The 18408-nt window shown below is 46.5% G+C and overlaps 1 protein-coding gene across 2 annotated transcripts in view; it reads right to left on the bottom strand.

The window, feature by feature from the left end:
- LOC309569437 (formin-like) overlaps positions 1 to 18408 on the bottom strand; it is a 673199-nt gene that overhangs the window by 315042 nt on the left and 339749 nt on the right. For both annotated transcript variants that reach the window (XM_082275263.1, XM_082275264.1), the window contains one exon: positions 14706 to 14862. In XM_082275263.1, coding sequence (XP_082131389.1) covers positions 14706 to 14862 — 157 coding nt within the window. The remainder of the gene's footprint in view (positions 1 to 14705; positions 14863 to 18408) is intronic.

Genomic DNA, 18408 nt, shown 5'->3' on the forward strand with positions numbered 1-18408 from the left:
TAGGCAGGAAAAAAGCTTAACCACACCTATGGGGGCTGTCCCTGCAGGCATAACCCCACACACCCTGCTATCATCAAACAGTTTAGTTGCAAGCAGTGTTTAAAATAGAAAAAAAAAATTTCACTCAGAAGTAGAGGGGCGGGTGGTGCGTCTGTTGATGAACTTCAGAGAAAATATGATTTTTTTAAGATTTTACTGTAAAATCTTTTTCTCTGATGTCCATTGACAGACGCAGCCTCATCTTCATGAGCTGTGTGGGTTATGCTGCCACCTGCAGGAGTAGTCTAGGCAGAACTTTAGTACAACGTTTTTACATATACCCGCCCAAGGGCTGTCCCTCCAAACCTAACCCTCACAGACACAGCCCAGCACATCAGTTTAGTTTCAAGCAGTGAAGACAAAAAAACATCCCCATCAGAGGGGCGGGTGCTGCATCTGTCAGTGGACAGAGAAAAAGATTTTACGGTAAGATCTTACAAAAACCTTATTTTCTCTATCGTCCATTGACAGACGCAGCCTCATCTTCATGAGCTGTGTGGTCCCAAAGCAGTATCGGCATGAGGGGTGGGAAGAACGCAACCGGAAATTAACGTAAACTCCAAAGGCTAAACCTAGCTACCTGGGTAACATGAAGCTCAACAAAAACAAGATGAGCTCACCCAGGTAAAAGACCCCTAAGAGAATAAGAAAAATCATTCTCTTATGAAACAGCAGCCTGCAAAACCTTGCGGCCAAAAGAGGCATCCGAAGAAGCCAACAAATCCACCTTGTAAAATTTGGTAAAGGTGTGCACAGATGACCAAATTGCTGCCTTACAAATTTGTATAACTGAGGCCTGATGGCGAAAAGCCCAAGAGGCACTCCGCGCTCTAGTAGAATTAGACTTCACAGGGAAAGGAGGAACCTGACTCTTGAGTGAGTAAGTCTGAACAACCATCTGCCTGATCCATCCTGAAATGGTCGCAGCAGATGCAGCCAAACCTTTGCAAGGACTGTCCGGAAAGAAAGAGTCCGACTTCCTAAAGGACTCAGTGACCTTTAGATAAACTCTTATTGCCCGAACCACATCCAGAGAGTGCAAGTCAAATTCCTTGGAATGCTTAGACTTCGGACATAAGGCAACAAGATGTCTTCATTAAGATGAAAATCTGACACCACCTTAGGGAGAAAAGACAGATTAGGTCGGGGGACCATTTTACCTGTAAAACACCAAATAAGGCGAACGACAGGACAGCGCCGCCAACTCAGAGACTCTGCGAGCAGAAGTAATAGCAACTAGGAACTCAACCTTCTGCGACAAATAAAGCAGAGAAATTTCCCTAATATTCTCAAAAGGAGGCTTTTGAAGAACAGACAAAACCAAATTGAGGTCCCACGGTGGCAACGGGGATCTCCTTGGGTGAGCCAGATGACGCACCCCTGAAAAAAGTACGAATGAAGGCAGTAGTAGCCAAGGGACACTGGAAGTAAATGGCCAAGGCCAACACCGGTCCTTGATAGTACCCAACGCCAACCGCTGCTCAACTCTTTTTTTTTTAAAAAAAAGGCCAAAAGCTGCAGCGATTAACACCATGAAATGTACGATTTACACGTGCAATGTTAGATCTTCCTGGAAGTAAACTTCCTGGCCTTCAAAAGGGTAGGAATCACCGAGTCAGATAGACCTCTATCCCTCAACACCTTTCTTTCAACAGCCAAGCTGTTAAAGCCAGCGACCGTAAAGAAGGAGATGGAAACTCAGTCCTTGAGACAGCAGATCTTCCCCCAGACGATGTCTCCATGAAGGATCTACGACCATTTTTACCAGGTCTGCATACCTAGACCGCCGAGGCAAGCCTGGTGCCACCAGAACGACCGGAATTTCCTTCCATCGCCACCCAGCGAAGAAACCTCGGCAGGAGTGCGAGCGGAGGGAAGGCATAACTGGCTCCAAGGAGCCACCACAGCATTTGTGGCGTCGGCCAGAGGATCCCGAGACCTGGCCACAAACCGCTGAACATTCCTGTTGCGGCGAGGTGCAAACAGATCCACCTCTAGAGTCCCCTACCGGGAACACAGGAGATGAAACCCCTCCGGATGAAGGGACCATTCCCCTTGATCCAACACTTGACAACTCAGGTAATCCGCTTGCCCATTCTCCACACCCAGAATGTGGAAAGAGCCGGAACATTGTCTTCCACCCAAACCAAAATCTTGGCCACCTCCTTGGCCGCCAGGACACCCTTGGTGCCCCCTTGATTGATGTAAGCCACGGCCGTGGCATTGTTCGGCTGTATCCGAACGGGAGAGCCGTGTAGCCGACTCATCCAGTGAAGCAGGCAGAGTTTGATCGCTCTCAGCTCCAGAATACTTATCGGCAAGCAAGACTCTTCCGTTGCCCAAGTCCCCTGGGCACAGAGCTTCCCTAGCACTCCACACCAGCCTGACAGGCTGGCTTCCGTGGTGACCATCCTCCTAAACACCAGCAGGAAGGACTAGCCCTGCACAGGACAGGTGACCGGAGCCACCAAGAGCGAGCCGACTTCGTAAGTTGGCTCAAACTAATTTTCTGGTCAAAGGACCGTGGATCTCTGTTCCATTTCACCAATGAGACTGAGCAAACGGGACGGCTTCAAAAGGTCGATACCATCAGACCCAGGGCCCTCATGCAATCCCGCAAGGAGGACTGATCGGTCTCCATCAGCAAACTGACTGCTTTTTTGCAGCTTCTGAAGTATGTCCAGGGTGAGAAAGACCCTCACCAAAGCTGAGTCGAGGGTCAGCCCCAGATAAGTGACCCATACTGATGGCATCACTGATGTCCCTCGAAAATGGAGACATGGAAATACGCATATGAGATCGATGGAGGCCAGAAATTCCCCCTGATTCAAGGATGCCACCATTCAAAACTTCTGCACCTGCACAAAGCGGTTCAGAGCCTTGAGATTCAGAATTGGAAGTACTTTGCTATCCTTTCTGCGCACAGTGAACAGGTTTGAATAGAAACCTTGAGAGCGTTCCAGCTGAAAGGAAATCTTGCACAGCCTCCCACAGATCCTTCAAAACGCTCTGGAGACAGGTGAAGATTTGACTGAAAAAACCTATTCCCCTGGCCGGGACCAGTATTCGATCTTGTAACCAAGTCAATTTGCGAACCCAATTGTCCTGAATGAAGGAAGTCCAGGGTTCCTGGAAGAAGCGCAGACGTCCCCCCACCCCTGTGCCGGGTGAGAGCACCCCTTTATGCTAAAGAGGACTTGTCAGCAGCACTGGACTGAACGCCCTTGGGCTTGCCCCAAAGCTTTTTAGCCCCTCCAGAACCTCTGAACAGCTTACCTTTTTCCCGCCCCCCTGAGGCATGAAAAAACGCTTGAGAGCAGAAAAAGAGGGACCCTGCCTAGTACGGGGAGTCTTACCCTTGGAGGATTGAGGAAGAAGAGTACTCTTCCCGCCAGTCAAGCCCTTGATCAACTAATCCATTGAGTGGCCACACAAACGCTTTCCCATAAAGGGGAGGGCAGCTAGGGCTTTATTAGAAGCTTGGTCAGCCGACCAGCTCTTCAGCCAAACCATGTGTCTCTAGGCAATGCCCACAGGCCACTAGGGGACCCTGGCCACTAGGGGAGCCGCATCCATAGACGCATCACACAGGAACACCAGAGCCTGGATCACCTGGTCCAACAGTTTAGCTGTTCTGGAGGAACAGTCTCGGGGTCCAAAGACTCCCACAAACCCCTAATCCATTCCGTCACCGTCTGTGAGGCTAAAATAGAAACAAACACCAGTTTCAAAATGGAACCCGCCAACACGTGAAGATGGCGGGAAAGGGATTCCACCCGCCTGTCCACCGGATCCGTGAAGACCGGGGAATCTTCCACAGGCACAAGGGTAGTGTCATGCCTCCAGCATAAGGAAATAATTAATTCTATTGGAAATAGTAATACCAATCTTGTCCACAAGATGCCACTGTGACAGACTGTTATACAGCACTTTATGGTATTTCCGGTTCTCTATTGCTGGTATTAGTTACACCCCTCTCTGAGGAAATCTCCATTTTAGAACAGCTCATGAAGACAGCCAGACAGCATCTGAGGTTCCTGTGGGAAGATTCCTGAACCCCCCTTTGAAGCATCGCTGGTATGCTCAGAACTGTCAGTTATATACTCAATGCATATATTGTTTGTACACTGATTGTATGTTTATATGTTTATTCACAGTTTCCCCTCTCTATTCACAATCCTATTCGCATATCCATTCTGACTTGTAACCTGTCATGTGACCACTATTCTATCTCTGAAATAAAGCCTTAAGTTACAAAAGGACTGGTTATTGCAGGATTAAAGGTTTAGCTGTATGTTGAGATGCACACGCCTGGGGCATACGTGTAGTGAGAACAGAACAGTGAGACAGCGGCTATCCAGCAAGTGGGATTTAGGACAGAGACTATACAGAGGCCTGCTACCCTGCCAGCGCAGTCATCTGCATATGCAATACAGCAGTCTCTACACAGTCAAGCATTCCTGCAAGCGACATGTCACATAGCCAGACATCCTCACTCAAGACAAGGTCCCGAGTTTCCGGCTCCTCTAGATCTTCCTCCGCAAGCAATGCACTTGCCATAGCACGTGCGAAAGCTGAAGCCGCCAAGGCGCGAGCAGCCTTTACTGAGCAAGAAATGCAGATTAAAAAGGAGAAAGTGAGGTTGCAGAAAGAGGTAGAGGAAGCTCTCCAAAAAACGAAAGAGGCAGAAGAAGCCCTCCTAAAAGCAAAGAAGGATGAAGCCTTCCTAGAAGTAAAGAAGGAAGAAGCCCTCCTAAAAGCAAAGAAAGAAGAATCCCGCCTAAAAATGCAGAAAGAGGCCGAGGAGGCCCTCCTAGAAGTAGCCCTAGAGAAACTCGCCGTAGAGAAGGAAGTAGCAGCAGCCATAGCTGAAGCAGAGGCCTTAGAATTAACTGTATACCCAAGAAGTGAATGCAGCAGACAGCAATATTCTTGATCCAGAAGCTGAAACTCCAAATTCTCTACAACAAACTTCAGATTACATCAATCAACATTTTAAAACAAGCAGTGCCAAAGATGACGTCAGAGACGAGCCAAAGACACTCCACGGTACCGCCGCAAGTCAGTGACAAGCCTCAAGCCTGCAAACGGGAGAAATCTGTGCAAAGTGACGTCTCCTACGACAGACTCCCCATAAGTGAGATAATAGAATCACCTTCTAATCGCCCTCCAGAATCAACGCCCAAGCCAGAACGGTACATCAGAGGACAGCTCGGTGCCAGCAAAAGGTATGATTACACACAGCCATCTTACCATGACAACACACAGCAGGCTAACCAAGCCACCATAGACTTTGCAAGGTTCTTTGCACAACGCGAGTTAGTCACCAAAGGACTTGAAAAGTTTAATGACCGCCCTGAAAACTACAGAGCTTTGCGGTCATCCTTTCAAAACACTATCAGAGACTTAGGGCCATCTTGCAGCGAAGCGAAGAGATAGACCTCCTGATCAAATGGCTTGGAAATGAGTCTGCCGAACATGCCAGGCGAATCAGGACAATAAATATAAATTACCTAGACACTGGTCTTAGAACAATCTGGGATAGACTTGATGAGTGTTATGGTTCAGCAGAAGCAGTAGAAAATGCATTATTCAAAAGACTTGATAACTTTCCCAGAATACCTAGCAAAGCCTACCATAAACTTAGAGAGTTAAGTGACTTGTTAATGGAACTTCAAGCAGCTAAATCCGATGGAGACTTACAAGGACTTGCATTCCTTGACACAGCCAGAGGTGTCAACCCCATTGTGCAAAAGTTACCCTATAACTTGCAAGAGCAGTGGATTACACATGGATCCCGATATAAAAGACAGCATGATGTTCCATTCCCTCCTTTTTCTGTTTTTGTGGACTTTGTGTGCCAGCAAGCTAAAAACAAGAAATTATCCAAGTTTTGATTTTACGCTGTTGTGTGCTGCTCCTGTGGGACTTAACCCTAGCAAACCTCCAGTAGCAGTACACAAAACGAACGTGTCTCCTCCAGGTTCCTTTCACAGGTCTGCCAACTTCTCTAACTCAGAGACAAAGGTCAACGATCCTGGTAAGCAGTGTCCCTTGCATCGGAAGCCAAATCCTCTACTAAAATGCAGAGCCTTCAGAGAGAAAACCCTGCAGGACCGCAAAGCTTTCCTCAAGGAGAACCACATCTGCTACAGGTGCTGCTCTTCCATATCTCATCTCGCCAAGGACTGTAAGGTCAGTTTAAAATGCACAGAATGTGACAGCTCAGATCACAACACAGGGTTACATCCTGGGCCAGCTCCATGGACTTTACAACACACCCTCAGCACTAGTGAGCATGGCGGGGAGGAGGAGCACACCACCACAACTACACCAAAGGTCACTTCACAATGTACAGAGATATGCAAAGGAGCCATAGGTGGTAGGTCCTGCTCCAAAATCTGCCTAGTCAGAGTCTACCCAGCAGGCCAAAAAGACAAAGCTATTAAGATTTACGTAATCCTGGATGACCAAAGTAACAAGTCATTAGCCAGCTCAACCACCTTTGACATGTTCAGCGTTAAAGGCCCCAGCATTCCCTACTCCTTAAAAACTTGTGCAGGAATAGTGGAGACGGCTGGTAGGAGAGCATCCGGCTACCAAATCGAGTCCATCGATGGGCGATCTCGCTTGTCTTTGCCAACTCTTATCGAATGCAATCAGATCCCTGATCATAGATCTGAAATTCCTACACCAGATGTAGCTGCTCATCACCCACACTTGAAACGCATAGCACATCTGATACCAGAACTTGATCCTCAGGCTCAGATTATCTTACTCCTTGGGAGAGATATCTTACAAGCCCACAAATCAAGAGCTCAGATTAATGGTCCCAATAACACTCCTTATGCTCAGAAGTTAGACCTCGGATGGGTCATCATAGGAGATGTCTGTCTAGGAAGCGTGCACAAACCTAACTCCGTTAGCAGCATGCTCACAAATACCCTAGAGAATGGGCGTCCCTCTCTTTTCCAGCCATGCCACAACCATTTCCTTGTTAAGTAATCAGCCTACGCCACCCACTCATCTTGTCCCTTCACAAACCCCACTAGTGACAACTTTGCCTGTGACAGTGACCAAGACCATTTAGGGTGCACAGTCTTTCAGAGAACTAAAGATGACAATCGTGTGGCAATGTCTATCGAAGACAAACTCTTCTTAGAAATAATGGAGCAAGGTCTAGTCAAAGACAGCACAAACAGCTGGGTTGCACCTCTTCCCTTCAGACCACAGAGACAACGCTTACCCAATAACAAAGAACAAGCTTTACAACGTTTTTCTTCACTTAAACGTAATTTGCAAAGAAAGCCAGAGATGAGGGAACATTTCTTTTCTTTCATGGGGAAGATCTTTGAGAACGGTCATGCCGAGGTAGCTCCCACCCCTAAAGACTCTGAAGAGTGTTGGTATCTCCCTATATTCGGAGTGTACCATCCCAAAAAGCCAGGTCAAATCAGAGTAGTGTTTGACTCTAGTGCCAAATACAAGGGTATCTCCTTGAACAATGTCCTCTTGACAGGCCCAGACCTCAACAACAAACTCCTGGGAGTGCTCTTACGCTTCCGCAAAGATTCTATTGCCTTCATAGCTGACATCCAGCAGATGTTCCATTGTTTCTTGGTCAGAGAGGAAGACAGGAACTTCCTAAGGTTCCTTTGGTTCCAAGACAATGATCCTTCCAAAGATATCTCAGAGTATCGCATGAGGGTACACATCTTTGGCAATAGCCCTTCACCTGCAGTCGCTATCTAAGGACTCAGACATCCCGCCCAAGAAGGTGAACTTGAGTTTGGCTCAGATGCAAGACAATTCGTAGAGAAAGATTTTTATGTGGATGACTGTTTAAAATCCTTACCTTCCAGCGAGTCTGCAATCTGTCTTCTTAAAAGAGCGCAGGAAATGCTCGCTTGTTCCAACCTCAGGCTTCACAACATTGCTTCTAACAGCAAAGAGGTAATGGAAGCTTTCCCCACTCAAGACCATTCCAGTGATCTAAAGGACTTAGATCTGGGTACAGACTCTTTACCTGTACTGCGAAGTCTAGGTCTACTTTGGGACTTAAAATCCGATTCCTTTACCTTCCAAGTAAACGGAGAAGAAAGACTCTTCACTCGCAGAGGTGTCTTGTCTTCAATCAATAGCCTGTACGATCCATTAGGATTTGCGGCACCTGTCACAATTCAAGGTAAAGCCTTACTTAGAGACTTGATTCGTGAAACATCCGACTGGGATGCCCCACTACCCCTTGATAAGAGGAACTCTTGGGTAGAGTGGAGGGACTCTTTATCAGTCTTATCTGATCTGTTTCACGCCCATATGCTCCTGTACCTTCTACAGAAATACAGAGTCAAAACCTTTGCATATTCTGTGATGCTTCTGTCAAGGCAATAGCTGCTGTGGCCTACTTAAAGAGGAAGTAAACCCTCCTCAGGAAGTTGTACCTATAGGTAAGCCTATATTAAGGCTTACCTATAGGTACTGTAAATATCTCCTAAACATGTACCGTTTAGGAGATATTTACCTTTAATGCAGCCAGTGACGTCACTGGCGCATGCGCTCTGAAGGAACGGCAGATCGTGCCGTTCCTTCAGAGCCCTGTGCCGTGAACGTCGGCTCCCGCGCGCGTGCGCGGGAGTGACGTCACCGTGGCTCCGGCCAATCAGATGGCCGGATGCCGCGATCCCGGAAGACGGGCGACTATACATGTCGCCCGTCATACAGGTAAGCGGATGGCACGGCGGGGGCTCGTTCTAAGGTAAGTATTTCTTAATGAGCTAGTATGCGATGCATACTAGCTCATTATGGGTTTCTCTTTCAGGATGTAAAGAAGAGAAAACATTTTTTTCTCGGTGTACAACCTCTTTAAAGACTGTTGACACTACAGCACAATGCCACGTAGGATTCATCATGGGCAAAGCAAAGCTTGCTCCACACCCCGAGCATACTATACCTAGTCTAGAACTTTGTGCTGCAGTACTGGCTGTTGAACTAGCAGAGCTAATAGCCTCAGAGATGGACATTGACCTCAAGGATGTTCAACTCTACACAGACAGCAAGGTAGTGCTAGGCTACATCTACAATGAGACCAGACGTTTCTACGTTTATGTCAACAACAGAGTGTTGAGGATTAGGAGATCCACCAGTCCAACACAATGGCACTATGTACCTACTGACTATAACCCTGCAGACCATGCTACAAGAGCTGTTCCTGCATTTAACTTTAAAGACACTACATGGTTTACTGGACCTGCATTCTTGTATGATGCAGAACAGACTTTTCCTAAAAGTGACACTATTGAACTAATAGATCCAGACTCAGATACTGACATCCGTCCTGAGATCTCAACATTTCATACTGCAACTTCAGGTTGCCAGCTTAAATCTGACAGATTTACCAGATTCTCAAAATGGAAGACACTTGTTGGAGCTATTTCTTGTCTTATCCATATAGCTCGCTCCTTTAAAGGTGACTCAAACAGCTGTGACCGCAAGGGATGGCACCATTGTCAAAGGATCAGTTCAGCACTAGAGCTACAGCAGTCTCAGGATCTTATCATCCGCACTATACAGCATGAAGCCTATGCTAAGGAGATTGACTGTATCTTGAACGGAAACCCTATCCCTAGAGACAGTGCCCTGAGAAAACTTGACCCGTTCCTTGATCAAAATGGACTACTTAGGGTAGGTGGTCGTCTAAGACAAGCCAACCTAGATTGATGAGAGAAATCCTCTAATAGTTCCTGGTCACCACCACATCGCTCACTTGATTGTATCACATCATCACTCCCATGTAAAGTGGAAGTCAAGATCCAGAGAATCAAGGAGACAAAGTCGTTCCTCAGACCAGTTTCTGAACCGATCTTGCTGTTATCATCTGAGGAATAAATAGTGGTATCTGATGATACCAGGCGGGGAGTGTCATGCCTCCAGCATAAGGAAATAATTCAATTGGAACTTGTAATACCAATCTTGTCCACAAGATGCCACTGTGACAGACTGTTATACAGCACTTTATGGTATTTCCTGTTCTCTATTGCTGGTATTAGTTACACCCCTCTCTGAGGAAATCTCCATTTTAGAACAGCTCATGGAGACAGCATCTGAGGTTCCTGTGGGAAGATTCCTGAACCCCCCTTTGAAGCATCGCTGGTATGCTCAGAACTGTCAGTTATATACTCAATGCATATATTGTTTGTGTTTGTACACTGATTGTATGTTTATCTGTTTATTCACAGTTTCACCTCTCTATTCACAATCCTATTCGCATATCCATTCTGACTTGTAACCTGTCATGTGACCACTATTCTATCTCTGGAATAAAGCCTTAAGTTACAAAAGGACTGGTTATTGCAGGATTAAAGGTTTAGCTGTATGTTGAGCTGCACACGCCTGGGGCATACGTGTAGTGAGAACAGAACAGGTAGATTTGTTTAATCTGGAGACAGGATGGTCCACTTTAGGTGGAACCGTCCAACGATTGGAGACCTTTTCAGCAAAAGGATACCGGCGTTTAAAGTGTTTTGGCACAAGTAACACGTGCTTAATGCGCCACCATTCGTCATTCAAAATATCGTGAAAAGTATCAAGACAAGGGAAAAACTTGCCAGCTTTCTGAGACTTCGGGCAACCAAAAGCCATCCGCATCCCTGCCAGCGTGGGCTCATCAGCCAATTTTAAAAAGTTTCCTGTACCGAAATAATCAGGGCTTCCACTAAAGTGTATTCCCGCGCTGCAGCTGAAGAGGACAGGTCCTCTTCAAGATCTGAGTGCGAGGACAATGACCCCTCAGGAAGGGGAGCATCCATGGGGAAACCTCATCAACCTCTGAATTCGAGGACACCTCCATAGACGGAGAAGGCAGCGGCCGTTTTCGGCTAACAACCTTTTTATGACTAAAAACTTTTGTTGCCAGGCTTTCCAGAGCTGCTGAAGTCGTGGCCAGCGACTGCAATCCGAACTGTCCGAGAGTCGCACAGAGTGGGTCTGAGGGTGAATTCAAAGTTTGGGACTCCATATTGCAAGTTACAAAAAACAGAGTACTGTCACTTTAAGAAGTGCCAATCGCAGTTCCCACCACTGATCGCAGTGGTCTGCAGAGATCCCCTTTAAACTATACTAACAGCAGAGCGTGCAGGGGTATGTCCGCAGGGACCCCATTACTGTACCACCTCAGAGAAAACGTCCTGGTCGTTCCAGCAGCATGCAGAAAGACAGGAAATGACCTTGGCCAGCAGCAGGAAACAGAACACAGGAAGCGATCTCGCCTGAATGAAAGGTCACGCAGCTCAGTGCAGCACAAAGGCTACACAAACATGGTTGAACACACAGTTGCAATAGAAAGCTCAGGAAAATTGGCTCCCCCATACAAGTCTATGGGGAAAAAAACGACATTGCCCACATTTACTCACCATACCATGGACTGGGTGGGCTCTGCTCTGGGCAGACTGCTTCCCACCCGAAGTGAGGGTGCTGACAGCCGAGGGGTACTCTGTGACTAAGGGTGTTCCAGGTCGTGCTGTCCCGGCGAGGCATCTGCTCGCAGGCTTGTCCCCATCTGGAAAAGGGGCACCGTCGTGGCTAGGCCTAGTGTGGGACTATAACCTACTCATGCTCGTAGGCCAGGTAGGGGGGACCACAAGGATCTAGATTATCCAGTGCGATGCCCCAGCCTGCATCGTTGCCTGTAGATCACCAGGAAATTCTTCCCTGAACACTAGCTAGCAAGTGAGTACATAGAAATAAAATAAAATATCCTGAAAAGAAAACAAAAAACTGAGACCGGCATCCCAGCAGGAAACCTAGGACCTACTACTCCTCTACGCAGAAACAAACTGATGCGCTGGGCTGTGTCTGTGAGAGATATGTCTGGAGAGACAGCGCCGTGGGCGTGTATATGTAAAAACTTTTTACTAACGTACTGCCTAGACTACTCCTGCAGGTGGCAGCATAACCCACACAGCTTATGAAGATGAGGCTGCGTCTGTCAATGGACAATAGAGAAAGGTTTTTTTACCTTAACCACTTCTTGCCCGCCCTAGAACAGATTAACGGCGGGAATGTGGTTGTATTATCCTGACCGGACGTCATATGACGGCGGCAGGATAATACAGGTCTGCGCGCTCCCGGGGGCGCACAGAGCGGCGATGCGAGGTGTCAGCCGGACACCCTGCATCTCCGATCTCGGTAAAGAGACTACTGACGTAGCTCTTTACCATGTGATCAGCCGTGTCCAATCACGGCTGGTCACATAGTAAACAGGAACAGCCATTGATCGGCTTTCCTTAGTTCGTGCCTGACAGGCACGAGTAAAGGAGCGCCGATCGGCGGCTCCCATGACAGGGGAAGGGTCGGCACTAGTAATCAGATCATTGATTACCAGTGCAGACCCTCGGGGGGGGGGGGGATGCCACTAGAACCACCAGGGATGCCCACTATGACCCCAGGGATGCCCACTATGACCCCAGGGATGCCCACTATGGCCACCAGGGATGGCAATCAGGGCTCAGGGAGCCCCCCATTGCCCTCCCCATCATTGCTGCCCGCCAGTGCCCTCCCTATCAGTGCTGCCCACAAGTGCCCATCATTGCCATCTTTCAGTGTCGCCCACCAGTGCCCATTGCCCACCAGTGCCGCCTATCAGTGCCCATTAGTGCCCATCAGTGCCGCCCTTCAGTTGCGATCAGTGCCGCCCATCAGTGCCGCCTATGAGTGCCCAATAGTGCCCGTCAGTGCCACCTATCATTGCCCGTCAGTGCCACCTAGCAGTGCCGCCTATCAGTGCCCACCAATGCTGCATATCTGTGCTACCTATCAGTGCCACATATCAGTGCCTATCAGTGCCACATATCAGTGCCGCCCATCAGTGCCGCCCCATCAGTGCCGCCTCATCAGTGCCTCCTCATCCGTGCCTCCTCATCAGTGCCTCCTCATCAGTGCCTCCTCATCAGTGCCTCCTCATCAGTGCCTCCTCATCAGTGCCTCCTCATCAGTGCCTCCTCATCAGTGCCTCCTCATCAGTGCCTGTCAGTGCAGTCTCATCAGTGCAGGAAAAAACATTTATTTACAAAATCCATAACAAAAACTTTTTTTTTTTTTCAAACTTTTCGGTATTTTTTTATTTGTTTAGCAAAAAGGAAAAAACCCAGAGGTGATCAAATACCACTAAAAGAAAGCTCTATTTGTGGGGGGGAAATTTGGTGTAGGTACAGTGTTGCATGACCGTGCATTTGTCATTCAAAATGCAACAGCGCTAAAAGGGGAAAATTGGCCTGGGCAGGAAGGGAGGAAAGTGCCCTGTATTGAAGTGGTTAATGCAGAGAATGCATTAAGGTAAAAATCCTTTATACCTTTAGAACCACTTTAAAGCGTAACTCCACTTTTGTTGATAAAAAAAAAAAACATTCCTCTCTGGGTGATCATTGTACATTGCAAGGATTTTACCAAACTTTGTTGCAGATTCCTACCTTTTGTTATTCAGAAGAAATCATTGTTTGTTCCTCTTTGGTAAGTGGGTCTAATGGGAGTGGTTTCACAAATGTCTTTCAGCTGTGGCAGCTGCAAAGCTCTAATGAGGGAAGCTGCTGGGCCGGCATCCCTTTAGGGAGATATTGGGAGTATCTCCCCAACAAAAATGACATTTTTGTTACAGGGGATGCCAAAAATCTGACTTGTATCTAAGGGAGACTTCTGGGAAAATGTGTGAGCCAATCATACAAGCAGGAAATGATGTTTCTGTTGTGTGGTCAGTACACATTATGTGTACAGAACAGCTCCAAGTAGCCATATTGCATTGCATTTCCAGAAAATTACAACAGCTGCAGATTGAAAAAGGTAATTAAAAAATTAAACTACAATATGATTTTTGTCGCAATTGTATACGCTATATTGTTTTTTTTTTTTCTTTATTTGCTATTTGTTTCACCACGGAAGTGGAGTTACCCTTTAAGGAGGTAATTGCATCATGAAAAAAATACAGCTAAAAGGGCTGTTGGGGAGACCACAACATTTTAAAAATGCCAATAGTCTTAAAGTTTTTGCTCAGAACATTTTATATCTGTATTTTGGGTGTAACATGTTCCAGCTCCTGCCCCCATTTCCTCCCTCATCCCTTCCACTGTGACAGTAGCAGGGAATCCTCTATTCCCCAGCTGTTGTCACATTTTAAATCAGCGGGGCAGTCCAGGGCTCTGCTCGCACAGCTATTTCATTCATACACAGCAATCTGCGTATGAAGAAACTACAAGTCCCACCTGCCACCCTGGCAGATCACTTGTAGCCCCCAATGAACTTTTAAACTAAAAGTCAATACAAAGCTACAGGCATAAAGCTGGAGCGAGAGTATGCAGGGGCCTGGCATTGCACCCAGGATCAATTGTTATCAATTTATCAAACGCACAGTGAAGCAGAGGACAACTAAAACTTGTTTGTAGGTTCCTCATAGCTACTAGCATAAGGGCCCTATAGATAAAGAAATGCATTTGTTTTAAAGAGCTGTGTTTTGTTTTTTCTAAAAAGTCCCACTTTGCACATAATATGCGTATTGCAGTATATTTGTAGGGCAAAATAACTGGTTTATCAAGTTTAAATTAATTTTTTGTTTAGTAGAATCCTCCAATAAAACAAAATGCACAAAAATGGTTTGTTTTCTTTAAAAAGTGTATACATACCTTTTTTGCTTTTGTTTTCTTTCCATAAGATTCTGAAAGAGGTTTTTTCTTCTGCTGAATATTAGCTTTACAAAACAGGTCTTCAAATTCAATGGGGTCTGCTATATCTGGCTCCCTCAGCGTCTCCCACAAGGAAAGCTTCAAGCTATCTTTTGGGCTACAAAAAAAAAAAAAAAAAAATCAATACAGACTATATTAATATATATATATATATATATATACACACACATACATATATACACATACATACATACACACAAGCAGCTTGGTATGGGGTCACACGAGCCGAGCTGCAGCTCCCTGTGTCCATTCAGACAGGGAGCCACGGCCCGGCCCCTTTCTCTCCTTATTGGCTCACTGAATGACTGAAAGCAGCGGAAGTCACTGGCGCTACTGTCTCAGCAAATGAGGAGGGAGAGTCCCGGGCAGCTGAGTCTCTCGTGCAACATCGCTGGCCTTGACTTCCAATTGACCGGTTATCACATACTCAAACTTTGACTATCAATCATTGGTGGAATTCAGTGCTCTGAGGAAAGTGGCAGTGCTGACATTAAATCAGACTGTATTGAGGCTTTCAGCTCTAGCTACCACCACCTTTCTTCACCTATTTCTTGATTAGGACTCTTATCTTGGAGAGTTTTCCTTGAAAGAAGGGGTGCCCTTGAACTGGAATACTTTGAAAGTCTCCTTAAAGAACTGTGTAAACTGTGAATGTGAAGGTGCATCAGCGGAATGTAAATGAGAGTGTGAATGGGGCCCTTTTTATGTGCTCATCTAGACAACGTTGTCTGTGTGGTTTCCACTGGGTGTCTGGGTGGTATTTTTTCATATCTATTTTGTAATCAATACCTTCTGTTAGAACTTCAATAAACATATTGCTTTTTACACTGTTGATGGTTCTCTGTTAAAACTATTCTCCCTGAATATCCCCCACTGTGGGACCTCACGGACTATTTTTCCTGTGTGGTTCTTGCCTTGAGCTTAGTTGTGGAGGTACCCAGTCCAGTTGGACGAAGCAGTGATATGCTTTATTAGTACCACCATTCCTCTTATGTATAAGGGTATGAATGGGCACAGGACTCCATGTTCTTTTTTCCCTTAACTTTCCATCTGAAGTTTGCCAATGAACATCTAAATGATTCAGAGAAGGATTGGAAGAAAGCGCTGTGGTCAGATGAGACCAAAATGGACTCGACTTGTTGTGTTTGGAGGAAGAAAAATGCTGACTATGACCCTAAAACCACCATCCCTACAGTCAAGCACGAAGGTGGAAACATTATGCTTTGGGGTAGTTTATCTGCTAAAGGTGCAGGTTGACTGTCGCATTAAGGGGCCAAAGAATGAGGTCATGTATTGTGAAATTATGGATGAGAACCCTTCAGCCAGAACACTGAAGATGGGTCGTGGATGGGTCTCCCAGCATGACAATGACCCAAAACATACCACCAAGGCAACAAAGGAGTGGCTCAAAAAGAAGCACATTAAAAAGGTCATGGAGTGGCCTAGCCAGTGTCCAGATCCTAAGTCTATAGAAAATTTATGGAGGGAGCTGAAACTCGAGTTGCCAATCAACAGCCAAGAAACCTTGAAGCATAACTCCAGTCAAAAATTACATTTTTCCTATTAATAGTATGTTAAATATCTTTATCATTGATATTATTCATTTTCTGACTAGCTGCTTGTGTAGCTCAGAAAGTCTTTTCTAAGCTAGACAAACGGCTTCTTCCTTTTCTTTACCGACAACCCCATCTCCCTTTATTTGAATTTGCCAAGTTGTCTTTCACTTCCTGAAAAGGTTGTCGGTCTAGCTAATGAAGAGCACATATTCTCGCATCCAAGGTTGCGAACGCTTCCTCCCCATGGTTGGAATGATATTGGTAGAAAGATGGTGAAATTACCTCTCGTGAACCGGGGAAAAGCTGATGAAAGATGAAACTTTGAGGAGAAACAGCGGGTCTGCCCTGAGTATTATCTCGTCTGGGAAGACTGAAGAAAGGTTCCTTTATAGAGGGCCTAACATTCGCTAACTCATCTAGCTGACGTAATCGCGATCAGGAAGGCTGTTTTAAGTGTCAGATTTTTTTAATAAAGATTCTGAAATCAGCTCGAAAGGTGCTTGAGTTAAAGCCTTGAGCACCAGGGAAAGGTCCAAAGGGACCACCTTCATGCTCTCGGCCGGACGTTTCCTTGAGATAGACTTAAACCGTTTGACCAGAGTGTTTTCTCTAAGCCTTGTATCCAAGAAAACTGAAAGTGCCGCGGTATGTACTTTAAACGTGCTTACTGTTAGGCCAGCTTCGAGCAGAATGTTGAGTACCATGCTCACATTTTGTAAATCTCGTTTTTTTAGGGCGCATGTTTGTGGAGTTGTTTTTTCTGATTTTTCCATCAATCTTCCTAGTATTCGGTTTTCTGCTTTGTAGGAGCGTTTCTGCTACTCTTGCAGAGAGGCCTTTTCTATGTAAGATGCGCCATTCAAGATCCATGCTATCGACTTCAAAAGTCTGAAGCTGGGGATGGTGGGTTCCAGACTGCAGGAAGTGGTCATCTTGGGTCAGTGGAGCCCAAGGATCTTCCTCTGCCATCTTCCTTAGAGCCGAAAACCAGGTCCTTTTTGGCCAAAAGGGTGCCAGAAGGATCACCCTTGCCTTTTCCTCTCAAATCTGATCGTCCTGGGGAGCAGTTGTACCAGTGGAAAGGTATACCCAAGACTGAACGACCATGGGAACCCCAGGGAATCTATGCCTAGTGAACCAGCCTCTTTTTAGGGAGAAAAATTGTGTCACCTTCCTGTTGTTCGCAGAGGCTAAGTGATAGACTCCCGGAAGGCCCCCACTTTAGGACAAGCATTGAAAAAAATGTTCTAGTTTAGTTCCCATTCTGCTGGGTCTAGCTGTCTCCGGCTCAAGAGGTCTGCCGGAGTATGGAGTGCACCCTTGATGTGTACCGCCGCCCAAGATAGAAGCACATGCGCTGTCCTCTCATAAGGGGCCTTGACCTGGTACCCCCTTGTCGGTTGATGTATGTCACCGTAGTGACATTGTCCGACAGAACCTGGGTGTGCTTCCCCACTACCGTCTCCTGAAAAGCTGAGAGAGCTTTCAGTACCGCTGCCAATTCCCTCAAGTTCGAGGATGCTTCTGCCATTTCTGATTCCCAGGTTCCTTGCCTGTTTTGTTTTCCAATGTTCGCCCCCCCCCCCCATCCCGACGCACTTGCATCCGTGGTAATTAAGACTTGAGTCTGCAGGAGGCATAAGTTGCCTTCCCTCAGCGTGTCTCTGTCCACCACATCAAGGTTGTCCCAACAGCTTTGTGAATGGGAATAATTTCCTCTAATGAATCCATGCTTTTGTCCCACCCGTTCAACAGATGGCACTGTAGGGCCCTCAAGTGAAGCTGGCTCCATTGTACCGATGGAACTGAGGCAGATATGAGCCCTAAGAGGGACATAATGGCTCTCCTTCTCCCTTGTTTCGCTATTCTTAGCTGATCTGCCATGTTGCTTAGTTTTGCTAACTTGTCCTCTTGGAGTTATTAACTTCTGTTCCGTCGTTATCGATAATATAGCCCAGGAATGTAGCTCTCTGAGAAGGAGTACTGTTTGACTTTTCTTAATTGATTTGCCAACCCAACTGGGTGAGAAATTGTTCGGTCGCTTGTAAGCCTGTGAGAGCTTCCTCCCTGGATACCCCATAAATTAA

The sequence above is a fragment of the Pelophylax lessonae genome (assembly GCF_965119305.1).
Source record: "Pelophylax lessonae genome assembly, chromosome: 13".
Classification (NCBI taxonomy): domain Eukaryota; kingdom Metazoa; phylum Chordata; class Amphibia; order Anura; family Ranidae; genus Pelophylax; species Pelophylax lessonae.